At 30.3% G+C, this 17518-nt stretch overlaps 1 protein-coding gene across 1 annotated transcript; it reads left to right on the forward strand.

The window, feature by feature from the left end:
- The first annotated feature begins 35 nt into the window (after window positions 1-35).
- LOC119662780 (dynein assembly factor 1, axonemal homolog) lies at window positions 36-16846 on the forward strand. The gene is made up of 12 exons (XM_038072532.1): window positions 36-125; window positions 2319-2532; window positions 2600-2970; window positions 4031-4129; window positions 4187-4251; window positions 5925-6010; window positions 6066-11921; window positions 14172-15001; window positions 15063-15213; window positions 15276-15365; window positions 15467-15529; window positions 16565-16846. Exons 2-12 carry the CDS (start codon window positions 2379-2381, stop codon window positions 16756-16758), a joined length of 7959 nt encoding a protein of 2652 aa, XP_037928460.1. The 5' UTR covers window positions 36-125; window positions 2319-2378; the 3' UTR covers window positions 16759-16846.
- Window positions 16847-17518: the final 672 nt, after the last annotated feature.

Here is a 17518-nt window from a genome sequence, read left to right on the forward strand (position 1 = left end):
TATAATTCAAAAAATTTGGTTAAAAATAAAAAAATAAAATATTGTGAGTTCTTTTATTTTCACTGCTGCAAAAATTATTAGAAGCTCTGAGAATTCAGAGTTGCAAATACTTTGAAACATATCAAGTAAGTAAAATATATGTATTTTTACTGTTTACAACTGTAATGTATGGAATGCGAAGCTTTGCGAAGGGATTCTCTAATTTTTTTTCTAGTTATCTATTTTTAATTTACACAGAAGTAATTAAGTGTGAAAGTTTTTGAATTCCCGCGCTTATCCAATCGGCAATTTTTCTTTATTTTCACGCTGGCAACACTATTACACACATTCTGTCAAAGTTTAACGCATATCGTACGATTAGTTTTTGTTTGGCGTCTATACGAAGAAGTCGAAGAATTTTCGTGTGTCGATTTTTAGCAGAATTTCATTCAAAAAAAGCATCGTTGTGATGTGGTCAAAGAGATGATTTCCAACGCAGATAGGGACCCCACATTCATTGAACGCATCATAACTGGTGATGAGACATGGGTCTATGAATTTGACATGCCCTCAAACAAGAATCGAGTGATGCTTTGAAGGTGAGCTGAAACCGAAAAGAGAACGCTAAAATCGGTCCAAAATCAAGGTTATGCTGACTGTTTTCTTCGATATTCGTGGTGTAGTGCACTATGAATTCCTTCCGGACGGTCAAACGGTCAATAAGGAGTATTATTTTACACCACGATAACGCACATGTTCACACAGTGTTGGTTGTGTCGCAGTTTTAGGCCAAAAACTCCATCAATATCATCATCAAGAACCGTACTCTCCAGATATGGCCCAGTGTGACTTTTTCCTCTTCCCCCGATTCAAATGGCCATTGCGAGGAACGCGTTTTGAGACCATAGAGGCCATAAAAGAGAATTTGCTACGTGAACTAAAGGCCATACCTTCGGCGGCCTATAAAACTTGTATGGAAAATTGAATCAAGCGTTGGCATGCATTTATTGCCGCAGGAGGAGAGTACTTTGAAGGCAATAATAAAGAAAATTATTAAAAATTAAATTTTTGCGGGTTTTTTTAACTTCTCGTCCTTTTTTGATCAAATGGTATATGGCTTTAAATTCTTTACTCTCTAAGCGAGCAAAGGGCTTCTTCAATGTAGTAATTTTAGTAGACTCGATTCTGATTCCAAATAGTACGCTTTTAGTAATTTTCAGTACACCTTGTTGTCTTGACCTTTTTGAATTCCATTTTGATGCGGTTATATCATTGTTGCTGTATAGTCCTTTGAGGACATGATCAACGCAGCGTCATTTGTTTATTATTGTTTGTATAACGTGTCTGTTTGTATAACGATCGAGTTGCTCGTTCTAATGGGTGGGGTTAGTCCTATATATTTTTCTGACTGGGTGCTTCATACGCACTTCCTTACACGAGAATCCTCTTATACAGACTGTCATGGTCACGTTGTATGAGTAATCAGTGTAAATTAAGTAATTGAAAATGAGAGAAATTCCGATTTAAATTTGGTCCCGGTGATAAAGATTACTGTGCCTCATTAGATTGATCAACACAGTGTTGTCCACTAATCAATGCCATTTTTAATTGAGACAAAATAAAACATACCAAAATAGTAGTAGAAAATTGACAATGGTGATATGAGTCCGTTGTCATATGACTGTCTGTGTCACATGGCCCCTTCGAAAGATGCCATTTGGATTCGCTTACAGTTTAGTGTGCTAACTATATTCTTTGGTATTTAGAATATTTTTTTTTAAATCAAAGTAGGCATGTAGGCATAAATGCTTATATATCGGTATCTGTATACGAGATACTAATTTCTTTTGTAAAATAAAATTTTTACTTTTAGCTAACGTTAAATTATTAACTTATTGGTATGTTTTAAAAAACAATTTGACTGACGAAGAGAAAACAAGGTAAGTGGAATTATTTTACATTTTTGTGAATTTAGGTTTTTTAAAATAAAATTCCACTGATATTTCTCATAATAATACTATCTGCATAATACAACTTAACGGTGGTTGTCATAGATCTTGCCTCATTAAATGCTATATATTGGAACTTATTGTTACTTAGAAAACATTTTTTTGTTTTTTTGTTATTGATGTGTATCTCAATTGCAACTTTAAATCAATTCTTTAGAAAAGTTGTTTATATCATAGCTTTGTTTATTTAAACAATTATGTGGATGTAATGCTTTTGTTTATTTGAAATCTAAGTTGTTAGTTACGTTTGCTTAGTAACATTGAGAACGATTAATAAATCAATAACACATTTTGTTCAAAAACTTAACACAAAATTTTAACGTTATTTAGAAATAAATATCGGCAATAGAGAATAACATAACCGGAGGAGGTTGCCACAAAAATACAGATATGGATCGCTCTAGTATTGTTGTGCAAAATGAGCAGAAAAAAGAAATTATGGGTCTGCATCGTATCACAAAAAAACTTCTCCGTGAACTATGCAATAAACATAAACTATATCAAACGCCTGCTTTAAATGATGTCCTCTATCTACATTTTCAAGGTATATACATTTTGATTACATATGAATTGTATAACAAATATATTTAAAAATATGCATTATTTTCAAGGTATACAATATATTGAAGAGTTGGAAGAGTATACTGAGTTGAAATGCCTTTGGCTAGAGAGTAACGCAATATGTAAGATTGAAGGTCTACAAAACCAAACAAAACTGAAATGCTTGTTTTTGCATTCCAATCTCATAACGCGCATTGAAAATCTTGATAGTTGTAAGCTTCTAGATAATCTCAATCTTTCATCGAATCATATACGAAAAATTGAGAATATTGGTTCGGAGATATTGCCCATGTTAAATTCACTCAACTTGTCATCTAATTATCTTAAAGATGCTGAATCATTGCAAGAATTGGAAAACTGCTCACATCTTTCCGTATTGGATCTTAGCAACAACCGTATTGATGATCTTCTAGTTGTAAAGGTAGGAGTGATCTGTTGTATTTTTATGTGATGGTATATATAACATTTATCAAAGGCTCCATATGTTTAATATGGGGTTTGCTATTTAACATTATATAGTATGAGTACTTAATAGATACAAAATGTAAAAAGTATAAAAACTTACAGCAAAATGGTGAATCTGTAGTACGTATATTTTACATTAAATTATCTTTAATGATGAGGCGTATTGTTTGTTAAGAGACTATGTCCAAAAAAAATTGAATCTGGGGTAATGAAAATTCACAAGTAATTATCTAAAGGGTATGGTATTCACATAAAGTTACTGTTGGTGTATGGGGGTGGTATTTGGGCTGAAGGTTTGCTAGATACACATATTCTTTTGTAAATGAAGGTGTTAAATAAACAGTAAATTCCGTTCGCTACAACCAAAGGATTACAAAATTTGTTTTGTCGTGAAATTGAAATTATAGATGTCAAAGGTATGTGTTTATAACAGAACGGTGCTACAAGATAAAATTCATACAACGCAGACTCATGATTCCACGTTTTGTTGATTCGAATTGGCTATTAAAACCATGAGATTTGTCTCCAATGGACTGTTTTTTGATGGATTCTTTTTGATGCAAAGAATTGTGCTTAGGTGTAAAATCCTTAAATTCTCAACTCTTTGAAAATGATTCTTAAAGGATTCAGTATTGTAAGATGTCCTGTGGATAACATTTCAATGATTTTGTATTTGACACTTAATGGCAACATTAAGTTCCGTTATATATAAAAATAAAAATTTATTCAAAATTTCAACGTTGATCTTTGGAGCCACAAAATGGATAACCTTATCATTTGTTATTAAATCCCTTTTTTATTTATTTTTATTTCTAATAATAAATTTATTTGTATTTTGGGTACAAACTATTATGGTTTTTTTTATTTAATTTTAAAATGTGATTATAAAATTTGATTCGTGCTCTAATATTGATTTTTATTGTAATGTATTTTATAAATTAAATACTGATTTTATATAGGTGTTTTTTTTTAAGTTTATTTTAGATTATAATATTAATAAAATAATTTTACATTAGATTTTTGCAAAAATGTCAAGACTTCGTGTTTTGATATTACAAGGAAATCCTATTGTGTCAATGCTGCCACAGTACCGAAAGACACTAATATTAGAATGTGTAAGATTAATTTCAAATAAAGTTGTTTACTTTAGCAGTAAATACTTGTCATTTCAGAAAGAACTAACTTACCTGGATAGTCGCCCAGTTTTCCCTAAAGATCGGGCCTGTGCAGAAGCTTGGTAAGTTGCATAAAAATTTTCTGCAAATCAAAACTTTAAATGTAACGAAGTGATTGGTAGATGTACATTGTATTTAGGAGGAGGGGTAATGCTGCATTGCCACCTAAGATATCTATAGTGGTATCCATATTAACAGTCTTTTAAATTAACCTGGTTCATTTAAGGTTATTTATAAACCTATAAATATCTCAGTTCAAGGCCACAAACCTTATTCTGATTAATAAAGACATATAGAGTAATTGCACTATAGATTTCTTGAGGATTGCAGAACATTAGCAGATAAGATTAGTAGAAGATTAACTTACTATTATACAAACTCTGTAGATATCAATGTCGTTCAGCCTTAACATGTTTAGTTAAGAAATAAATAATTTGACTTCAGATGTATGTAGAAGTAGCAAATTCTCAGTAATTGTTTAGATTGCGTTAGTCGTTTGGTATTGAGACAAGCCTTCTCAATCAGATTATGTTCAAGACATAACAAGTGGATATTCTGTAAAAAGCTGTAAGACTTATGCATGTAGTTAGATCATCCTTCTTCATAAGCTTGTAAGCTATTTTGTTATCACTGCATCTCCTTCAGCAAGATATTTAGATCCATTAGTCAAAAAACACACGTATTTTGGATTTTTACAAATCTATTGTCTTACACTTCTTTTGGGAGTGACCATATTTTAGTTGCTGGAGTAGTCGCCATCATAAAGTGTATATCGAGTCATTGAGGATAATTTGTTTAAGTTGTCGGTTGTAAGTTTTATGTGAGTTAAAAAATTCAATGTATTACATTAATTGAGCTCCGCTATGGCACTACAGAAGGGTATTGATTTTTATATTAACTTAGAGATAATCTATTTGGCGGTTTGATCAATAAAGCTTTACTGATGTGCGCTATTCCGATCTGAGGTGTTCTTCTTTAAATGTGACTATTATTTAAATTAAATCAATTATAATTTGAAAATATAAGTACATATAAAACGTATGCCGAATTTGAAGGGTTACTAACTTCTTAACTGCAATTTGCCTAATGCTTTCTTTAGATAATCCTTTATACATGATAGAATTTAAATGTAATAATGTGGTAATGTATAAGTTAATCAATCTCTTAGCCATCAATCTCTTAGAAAATGCTTTCATTGAAAACAAAAAACACAAAGTGTCTTTCCATTAAAATATTGTACTGTAACCAAAAGAATGGCGACGACCAAATCATATGAATTCCACTACGAATTACTTCAGTACAGATTATGCGGTCATCATCTGATCTTGAGCGAATATTAACTGTTCGCGAAAATGAAATGTTTCCTCTAGGACATATATTCTACTCCTGTTAAAGAATTAACAGCCGAAAGACACATAGCAATTTGAGTAAAAATTAAAAAAGTATGCTAAATTTTAGAAAAATTTTATGGGTGATCGCAGACTTTTTTTGCTGTGTGTATATTAATTTTGAAATTCATGATAAATCGTTTTGTAAGAATAATATATATATATATAAAAATAGATATATGTAAAAAATTTATTAAAATTACTGAATTAGAGTAGTATATAAAACCATATATAATATTTTTTTTGTATCAAGACATCACCTATTATGTTGATGCCATTTTGTTAGTAAATACATCGTTTAACAACTTCTCCAAACATGAGCTAAATATTTTAGCTTTCTGTTTCAGGCGTGTTGGAGGATACGAGGCTGAAAATGCTGAACACAAAAAATGGGCGCGTAAAGAGCGAAAAAAAATGACAGATAGCATTAATGGTAATATTGTAAAACTTCCATATACATTGTTTCTTTTTATACATATTTTTCTTAGCAACTATACGTTTACGCAATAAATATAAACCTCCTGAAGATCAGACATCATTGATTGGCACTTCTTCAGAAGATGACGAAGGTAAAGACGCAAATGACCTTTGGAAGGAAGTAGAGGATGATGAAGATACTTGTATACAACCGGAATACACATTTAATAAAAGTAAAAGAAGACGTAAACAGAAATCAAAGACAGTGGACTTGGATGAATTTAGTGTAGTACCGGATAGTGATGAAGATTCTTCAAGTGAACTTGAGTTCGATTCACCAGAGACAGAAAATTCAAGTGGCGAAACTAATTCCTATGAATTTGAGCAAGAAAATAAAGAAATGGTTACATCAAATAACAATAAAGATAAAGAAAATTATTTTGATTCAACTGAAACAACTGAAGAAACATTCCCAATCAACAGCATAGATATTTCACAATTAGGTTCAGAAAAAGTTGTTGTAGAAACTGACAAAGAAATTAGTATAAATGCAAAAAAAATGAGTGAGATTGTTAATAATATGGATGAAGATGGTGTGCAATCTGAATATGTGAAAACTGTAAATGCTATATTTAAAGTTGTTAACAATGAGACGGATAATAAAAATAATGTCCCATTTACGACATCAGCTCATGAGACCTTTATCAATGAATTAGAGACTTATGATTCAAATGAAATAAAATTGGAATCAAAACAAACTGATAAAATGGATAATTTGCGTGTATCAACTAAAAATGAAAATCGTGATGATAAATGTACTGCTAAGAGCCTGCTCTTGGATTATTTAAATAAAGCAGATTCTGAAGAAAGCAATGCCCAGGTTACGAAAGACTTCGAAGAGTTGTCTTCTAATATGGATGCTTTCATTGAAGAATTTCAAGAACACAACATAAAAAGAGATAAGTTTTTGGCAAATAGCAACGAGAATGTCGAAAAAGATTTTTCTTTAGGCATCGAATCAGAATCCGAAACAGAGTTTGATTTTGGTAATAACGTACTTCAGATAGAAGATACACATTTAAACATAAAGGATATAACAGAATTAAATAATAATAATGATATCAATGAAACTGTTGTAGTGAAGTCTATAGGTAATTCTGACCAAAAATATAATTTAAGTATGTCATTTTCTAAGGAAAATGAGAATAATCAATATAATTGTACGTATGATGGAAATGACGCAAATGCAGCTAATAAAATATCATCGAATATATCAAAAATATCTTATGAAGCCATGAATGAGGAAACTAAGGCATTTGATAAGTACTTAAATGAGTTTTATAACAAAACTCGCTCTAATACGGGTTTGATGAGATATGAAAGGGAAGAAAGAGAACTATTTGAAAAATTACGTAAATTTGAACAGGAAAATGGATATGATGATTTGATTGCGGAAAAAACTGATAAAGAAAAATTGATTGATAATAATACTGTTTCATGCTTTAAAGAAACAGTTAATAAAGTAGAACTGAACACATCATTTAAAGAAACGGTTTCAAGAAGCAAAAACCAAAATAAAAATGTTTCGTTTCTCGATTGTTGTGATTCTAATAAAGTAACAAATAGATCAACTTATAAAGAGTTGATTGCCGAAAATACAAAAATGGCTACAGAAGTATGTGATAAGATTAATCCATTCATAATTCAAAGCGAAAGTTTGGTACAAACTGGTGACATTGATGGTTCAAGAGAAAATGATGTTTTAGAAGAAGATAATGTTTCAAAACAGAATATCACGAACCCAACCAAAACTATATATAGTGTTTTAAATTCCTTTAACGAATTTGTTAATCAACTGTCTATTCAGCAACGTAATCGCGTTGTACAGAAAGAGACAACTATCAGTTTAATTTCAAAATATGCTCCACTCCTAGGACCATACAAAACTCATTATATGCGAAACTTAATAAATTCACCTTTCTTTAAAAGATTTGATCACAATATTAGGTATCCGTTTAATGAAGAAATATTGGAAATGATGGTTAAAAACATTAAAGAACGGCGCGTATACAATGAGAAAGATAGATACACTGATAAAAAACTGGTTGATAATAAAACTATTTCGATTTGGAATGATGATATTGAAAATATTAAGGATTTCTTAGGCCTTAAAGGCTATTATAGTGAAGATGATGTACAATTTGAAGTTCAATATGATTCTGAGAAAGATCTCGAAAATGACTCCGAATCTGAAAATATATTTAACATATGTAAATTTAAAAAAGAGTTGTCAGGGAAAGCGAAAGATGAGGCAAAAGAATCAAAACAACTAGTGCTTGATTATAATGGTGGAAATGATACTAGTTCCGACACAGAACGTCTTACAAACATGGTCCAGTCTAAAGACATTAAGACTAATTTTACTTTTAACAATAGTAACGAATTTATAGAATCTCCGAATCTCTTATTACAAAAAGAAAAAGAGGAACTTATTAAGAACGATGTTGTAGTTGATATTACAAACGAAGCACATCCTTGTAAGAGTATTGAGGAAATTACCGACAATAATAAAAAAAATGTATCATTGGATGATCTTCTACAAGAACTTGAAAATGACGTAGTCCTTTTAAAAAATTTGAAAATTTTGAGCAGCCCGAATTGTTTCGATTTGAATAGTAACAAAAATTTAGTTGAAGAAGAAAATATCACAAGAATTGAAAAGGATGAATTGATTTTAGAAGTTTTAGATGACAAAAAAAATTATAGTACAGAAAAAATAAATAATATTATTCACTTAGATAGTGAAAAAAGATGCATTCTCAGTTGTGACAACGCTTTAGTAAAAGATAATTTATTACAAAAAGATGTGTCAATATTAAGTGAATACGATGAGCTAACTCCAGAATTGATCAAAACTAATAAAGTTTTTGATGATAAATATAAATTACCAAAGGCTATACCACATAAAGATGAATCCACATCAAATGAAAATGATTTATCTGTCAAAGAAAACAATAGAGACAGTACTGCTGTTATCAGTCACATGCAATTAGCCTGTGATGATTTGATTCAAGGAGAAGAGTCTATACCCACTGAAGACGACATAAATAACCTGATCTTAGTTAATAATATAAATAAATCACGCTCTTTAGAAAATATCCATAAAATCCATGTTACTAATTATAAAAACAAATCATTAAACGATCTTTTACAAGAAGTTGAAAATGACGTGGTCCTTTTAAAGAATCTACGAAACCTATGCGGTACAAGCTGTAACAAGGAATTAGTTGAGGAAGCAAAAATTACAAGCATGAAGAATAATGAGTTGATTTTAGATGCTTTAGATGACAAAAGTAATCATTGTACAGAAAATGTACAAAAAGTCAGTACCAGTTATGACAATGCGGAAGTAATAGACTACACATTGCAAGAAAAATTATCATTCTTAAATGAATACGATGGACTTACTACGGAATTTATTAAATGTAATAATATTGTTAGCGAAAACAAATCATTGAATGCTTCATCCTATGAAGATATATCCACATTGCATGAAAATAATTTATCAATATTAACTACTAACAAGAAACAAGTCTCTATAGATGATTCATTGGAAGGATCAAATTACAATTGCAATAAAAATCTTATATTTAGTAAAGATGAATTATTGAAATTTGAAACTGCTACTAGCAAGGTGGTTAAGAGTTACAAGGGTCTTGTATTTATTGACGGTAATGTCGTCTCAAATTTATCATCGTGGGAAGAACCTATGCTGCATAAAAGTATAGAACCTATTTCTGAAGTTTTAGTAGACTTCGATAATTGTGGTTTAGAAAAAGTTGAAAACGCAGAAACCGAGGAAATAAAAAACAAAAAACACTACATTATTTCTGATTGTGAAAATAAAGAAAAAATGTCTGTTTTAGTCGAGAATTATGAAAATACGAATGCGCAAGTAATAAGTGATGTTTCCACAGAAGAATGTGATGGCTTGCTCAAGAAAGTACTGTTATTTAATAAGGTTAGTAGTTCCGAGCCACAAAATAATGCTGCTTTATCTGATCATGAATCTGTGTCAGAATTACACAAGGAAGAACTACTATATAATAATGTAATTGGTTCTGAACCACAAAATATTGCTGCTTTATCTGATCATGAATCTGTGTCAGACTTACACAAGGAAGAACTACTATATAATAATGTAATTGGTTCTGAACCACGAAATATTGCTGCTTTATCTGATCATGAATCTGTGTCAGACTTACACAAGGAAGAACTACTATATAATAATGTAATTGGTTCTGAACCACAAAATAATACTGTTTTATCTGATGATAAATCTGTGTCAGACCTACACAAGGAAGAACTACTGTTTAATAATGTAATTGATTCTGAACTACAAAATAATACTGCTTTATTTGATCATGAATCTGTGTCAGACTTACACAAGGAAGAAGTACTATATAATAATGTAATTGGTTCTGAACCACGAAATATTGCTGCTTTATCTGATCATGAATCTGTGTCAGACTTACACAAGGAAGAACTACTATATAATAATGTAATTGGTTCTGAACCACAAAATAATACTGTTTTATCTGATGATAAATCTGTGTCAGACCTACACAAGGAAGAACTACTGTTTAATAATGTAATTGATTCTGAACTACAAAATAATACTGCTTTATTTGATCATGAATCTGTGTCAGACTTACACAAGGAAGAAGTACTATATAATAATGTAATTGGTTCTGAACCACAAAATAATACTGATTTATCTGATCAAGAAGCTGTGTCAGACTTACACAAGGAAGAGCTATTACACAATAAAATTATTGGTTCCGAGCAACAAAATAATGCTGCTTTATCTGATCAAGAAGCTGTGTCAGACTTACACAAGGAAGAAGTACTATTTAATAATGTAATTGGTTCTGAACCACAAAATAATACTGTTTTATCTGATGATAAATCTGTGTCAGACCTACACAAGGAAGAACTACTGTTTAATAATGTAATTGGTTCTGAACTACAAAATAATACTGCTTTATCTGATCATGAATCTGTGTCAGACTTACACAAGGAAGAACTACTATATAATAATGTAATTGGTTCTGAACCACAAAATAATGCTGATTTATCTGATCATGAAGCTGTGTCAGACTTACACAAGGAAGAGCTATTACACAATAAAATTATTGGTTCCGAGCAACAAAATAATGCTGCTTTATCTGATCAAGAAGCTGTGTCAGACTTACACAAGGAAGAAGTACTATTTAATAATGTAATTGGTTCTGAACCACAAAATAATACTGTTTTATCTGATGATAAATCTGTGTCAGACTTACACAAGGAAGAACTACTATATAATAATGTAATTGGTTCTGAACCACAAAATATTGCTGCTTTATCTGATCATGAATCTGTGTCAGACTTACACAAGGAAGAACTACTATATAATAATGTAATTGGTTCTGAACCACAAAATATTGGTGCTTTATCTGATCATGAATCTGTGTCAGACTTACACAAGGAAGAACTATTATACACTAAAGTTATTGGTTCCGAACCACAAAATAATGCTGCTTTATCTGATCAAGAAGCTGTGTCAGACTTACACAAGGAAGAAGTACTATATAATAATGTAATTGGTTCTGAACCACAAAATAATACTGCTATATCTGATCAAGAAGCTGTGTCAGACTTACACAAGGAAGAAGTACTATTTAATAATGTAATTGGTTCTGAACCACAAAATAATACTGCTATATCTGATTACGAATCTGTGACAGAATTAGCCAAGGAAGAAATATTATTTAATAATGTAATTGACTCTGAACCACAAAATAATGCTGCTCTATCTGTTGATAAATCTGTGTCAGACTTACACAAGGAAGGAGTACTATTTAATAATGTAATTGCTTCTGAACCACAAAATATTGATACTTTATCTGATGACGAAGCAGTATCAGACTTACACAAAGGAAAGAAGTACATATAATAATGAATTGGTCTGAACCACCAAAATAATACTGATTTATCTGATCAAGAAGCTGTGTCAGACTTACACAAGGAAGAGCTATTACACAATAAAATTATTGGTTCCGAGCAACAAAATAATGCTGCTTTATCTGATCAAGAAGCTGTGTCAGACTTACACAAGGAAGAAGTACTATTTAATAATGTAATTGGTTCTGAACCACAAAATAATACTGTTTTATCTGATGATAAATCTGTGTCAGACCTACACAAGGAAGAACTACTGTTTAATAATGTAATTGGTTCTGAACTACAAAATAATACTGCTTTATCTGATCATGAATCTGTGTCAGACTTACACAAGGAAGAACTACTATATAATAATGTAATTGGTTCTGAACCACAAAATAATACTGATTTATCTGATCAAGAAGCTGTGTCAGACTTACACAAGGAAGAGCTATTACACAATAAAATTATTGGTTCCGAGCAACAAAATAATGCTGCTTTATCTGATCAAGAAGCTGTGTCAGACTTACACAAGGAAGAAGTACTATTTAATAATGTAATTGGTTCTGAACCACAAAATAATACTGTTTTATCTGATGATAAATCTGTGTCAGACTTACACAAGGAAGAACTACTATATAATAATGTAATTGGTTCTGAACCACAAAATATTGCTGCTTTATCTGATCATGAATCTGTGTCAGACTTACACAAGGAAGAACTACTATATAATAATGTAATTGGTTCTGAACCACGAAATATTGCTGCTTTATCTGATCATGAATCTGTGTCAGACTTACACAAGGAAGAACTACTATATAATAATGTAATTGGTTCTGAACCACAAAATAATACTGTTTTATCTGATGATAAATCTGTGTCAGACCTACACAAGGAAGAACTACTGTTTAATAATGTAATTGATTCTGAACTACAAAATAATACTGCTTTATTTGATCATGAATCTGTGTCAGACTTACACAAGGAAGAAGTACTATATAATAATGTAATTGGTTCTGAACCACAAAATAATACTGATTTATCTGATCAAGAAGCTGTGTCAGACTTACACAAGGAAGAGCTATTACACAATAAAATTATTGGTTCCGAGCAACAAAATAATGCTGCTTTATCTGATCAAGAAGCTGTGTCAGACTTACACAAGGAAGAAGTACTATTTAATAATGTAATTGGTTCTGAACCACAAAATAATACTGTTTTATCTGATGATAAATCTGTGTCAGACCTACACAAGGAAGAACTACTGTTTAATAATGTAATTGGTTCTGAACTACAAAATAATACTGCTTTATCTGATCATGAATCTGTGTCAGACTTACACAAGGAAGAACTACTATATAATAATGTAATTGGTTCTGAACCACAAAATAATACTGATTTATCTGATCATGAAGCTGTGTCAGACTTACACAAGGAAGAGCTATTACACAATAAAATTATTGGTTCCGAGCAACAAAATAATGCTGCTTTATCTGATCAAGAAGCTGTGTCAGACTTACACAAGGAAGAAGTACTATTTAATAATGTAATTGGTTCTGAACCACAAAATAATACTGTTTTATCTGATGATAAATCTGTGTCAGACCTACACAAGGAAGAACTACTGTTTAATAATGTAATTGGTTCTGAACTACAAAATAATACTGCTTTATTTGATCATGAATCTGTGTCAGACTTACACAAGGAAGAACTACTGTATAATAATGAAATTGGTTCTGAACCACAAAATATTGGTGCTTTATCTGATCATGAATCTGTGTCAGACTTACACAAGGAAGAACTATTATACACTAAAGTTATTGGTTCCGAACCACAAAATAATGCTGCTTTATCTGATCAAGAAGCTGTGTCAGACTTACACAAGGAAGAAGTACTATATAATAATGTAATTGGTTCTGAACCACAAAATAATACTGCTATATCTGATCAAGAAGCTGTGTCAGACTTACACAAGGAAGAAGTACTATTTAATAATGTAATTGGTTCTGAACCACAAAATAATACTGCTATATCTGATTACGAATCTGTGACAGAATTAGCCAAGGAAGAAATATTATTTAATAATGTAATTGACTCTGAACCACAAAATAATGCTGCTCTATCTGTTGATAAATCTGTGTCAGACTTACACAAGGAAGGAGTACTATTTAATAATGTAATTGCTTCTGAACCACAAAATATTGATACTTTATCTGATGACGAAGCAGTATCACTTGATGATTTAATTCATTTAGAAGTAATCACACCAGATGAAAATAATATTGAAGTAATTGACTTTAGTAGTAATGTGAGCAACTGTGTAGCTAAATTTGAAAATTTAAAGGACTTGAAAACGATTACGTATGAATCAGACGAATCTTGTATTGATTTCAATGCATGTCATTTAGAAACTAAGTTGGAAAATGATATTAAACAAATTCCTAGATTGGAAGCACTTCAGTATATTAAAAAGAGAAAGGGTAAAAGTCGATATGTAGCTAAATATACTATGCACGTTAAAAAAGTATCCGTGAAATACAATAATCTTTACAAGTTTCTCGGACATAAATTCAAAAGAAAATGTAAACATAGTAAACTTGAGTATTCTAAACTCAATAACTCAAGTGATTTAAGTTTGAGTGAAAATGAGGAAACAGAGGACGAAAATTCTGATGTCAATACAGATATTCAATGGGACCAATATGATAAGTTTGATGATATATCTTGTATGAAGCTACTTGAGCAAAATGAATTTGATTCGATTTGCAGTTTATCAGACAAATTTTCTAATAATATACTGCCAACTGATGATGATTCTTCCACTCAAATGGTTGAAGAATTCCTAACAAACTTTAAAGAGCAAAAAATGTTGCCGTTAAATCAAGGACTGCAGTATGAAACTGTTCAGCGATGTGCTGACGTATTTGAGAACGGCACTAACTTATTGTACCCTTCCTGGAGTGATAAGTCAGAGATGACTAAAGACACTAGCGTATCTGAAAACAACGATAATCTAGAGCATGTAAATAAAGATAGTAATTTTGCTGACAAAATTTAATTAATTGTCATTTCAACATTTTTAGGAAAAAAGTAATGGTGAATATGATAGAACTTTCGTAAACGATGCACCCAATGATACAGTGGAACCTTTTGAAAATAATTCGCAACTAAATGAATCTGAGGGCATTTTTGAAAATGTCCATACTCAGGCTATTTTTAGCGACGATGCAGATGGTAAGATATGTTTTTATTTGTTTTTAATTTTTAATAATATTATATCATAAACATTTTTGTAGAGCTACAACTTGAATTTAATTTTAATGAAAGAATTGTCAGCGTTCCATACGATGTTAATGCTGAAGAAGTATTCAATATAAATACTGAGGGTAACTAATATTTTCTTATATACCTTATTTCTAATAAATTGTACTTTACAATTGTTATATTTTTTTAATGTTCATATATAAATCATTACTTGTTTTTCAAGGAGGGACTGGTAACATTTCTAATGAGCTTATCTCGGAAGGATTGTGTAACGCGGATGTTGGCGGTAAAATCCAATTCAAATATGTTTAATTTTATTTCATAGTTTTCTTAAAAAATCTATTCGTATGTTTTTAAAGTTCTATTGTTTTAAATTATATTACTTTTTTCGCTTTATACAGGGCGTTACGTACCAACGTAGGGAGAAGATTTCTTGTTCCAAACTAACAAACTAATAAAAAAAAATCATGGGAGTAGATTAGGGTTTATTTTTAATATTTACAGAGATGCAGCATATTAATCATGCATATTATCGAAAACCACTTTTAGTGAAAGATTTTAAAAATATCTTAAAAACGGTTCATCTAAGCAAATATCTAAAACTAAATTAAAATATAAATATATTTAAAACTAAATTTTAGTTTATTAAAGTTTTTTGAATTGATTCTTAATATATCTTTTAATGGCAGGGGTCCTGTTTATATGACTTTTTCTATTTCTCGAACTGTGAAATCATCTCCAGGTTAAAGTACATATGTCCTGTTCATCAAGGCCAAATAAATGGTGGTATTAAGACATAGTTTGGTAATTTAATAACTTTGAATTGAATAAGGAGAAAAATATTAGTCAGATTTCTGAACGTATTTCTTGAATTCTTTCTCAGTGAAGTTGTAAAAGTTGTAAATATAACCAGAAAAGTACGGTTTTTTACTTTTTGTGTAATAATATTAGGAATAAATTCATGTTTTATTAAATACCTAAATATTGGTCAGATGTGATGTCTCTATAGCTTGGTAATTGGAATATATGGTAATTTTACAAAAAAAAATTTTATAACTATATAAAATTTTTTCATTTTTTCGATTAATCGAACAAGTCTGAATACCACTTATATTGCTAAATTAACATTAGAAATTTACAAATACTTGCGATCTGAGTTGTTTGCAATATTTCTATAATAAATATAGTGTTTATTTAGTGTATGTAGTACAATTATATTTACATACTTGCTATATTATATTGATCAATTAACCCGATAATTATGTGTAATTAAATTAGTAATTGCCCAAGAAAATTTCTTTTTAAATTAAAATTTTCGTAGAGCAACAAACGGTAAATTATTACACAGAACATACTGAAGACGTTTGCAATAATATGAGAGTTCATGGAACATATATTGATGAAAGTGGCAGCAAAACATCCATACAAACCATTCAGAAGAATTCATCAACTAGTGCAGATGAATTTTCATTTGATGGAAATTGCGGGGACGTTTCTAAGGACATTAATGACTAAAAAGCAGCACTAAAAATGATTGGATTTTGTTTTTTTAATTGTAAATATTTATATTGTTGAAAAAACATTCAGAAATATTTTATATATTAATTTTTAATGACTGCAAATAATAAATTGTCAAAATAAAATTATATATTCCATACTTTATTAATTAAACAGCTTAAGATTTAAGTGAACAATTAAAAAATGCATACAAATCGGTACATAATGGTATAGTTTTTCAATATTACTCTTTAGATTTATGCGAATGTATGTATGCCAATTTATTGTCAATCATCAATAAGTCAGAATTTTTTTTATCGTGTTTGAAGCAGAACCCATTTAGTGCAATTCAATTATGCTAGCACTATGCGCTTGACTAAATATTCCCTGCATTCATAGGCTGATTTAGGTATGACCTTTTCTTTTATGGCCGCAATCGGTTTGATACACCTTTTATATTCATGAACCAAAAAAAGCACATGTTACCAAAATAAGTAAGTATGGGGATTGGTTGATCAATTTCGTTAAGTTTTTTTAAATAAAAATATATTTTAAATGTAGAAAACAAAGATTTTAACTAAAACACCTGACTTTTATACAGGTGGACGTCCAAGAGTTTGAAATGGAGTTTTGTGATGTATCAAGAAAAGTTCTGTTATATTGACTTATTCATAAACATTAATATTCCACTTCAATATTAAGTGCTTGAGAGGGTCAAAAGCCTCTTTAGTTTCATATAAACGTTATTTTTGTATGAAGGATGGTATTAATTCTTGAG

Source organism: Teleopsis dalmanni, chromosome X, assembly GCF_002237135.1.
Source record: "Teleopsis dalmanni isolate 2A chromosome X, ASM223713v2, whole genome shotgun sequence".
NCBI classification, from domain to species: Eukaryota; Metazoa; Arthropoda; class Insecta; order Diptera; family Diopsidae; genus Teleopsis; species Teleopsis dalmanni.

Excerpts from the sequence above, each read along its gene's own strand:
- LOC119662780 (XM_038072532.1), top strand. The coding sequence starts at position 2,379 with ATGGATCGCTCTAGTATTGTTGTGCAAAATGAGCAGAAAAAAGAAATT. Across the intron at positions 11,922-14,171 it reads TAATGTAATTGCTTCTGAAC|CACAAAATATTGATACTTTA; the intron begins CACAAAATATTG and ends TTGCTTCTGAAC. Across the intron at positions 15,002-15,062 it reads ACAACGATAATCTAGAGCAT|GAAAAAAGTAATGGTGAATA; the intron begins GTAAATAAAGAT and ends CAACATTTTTAG.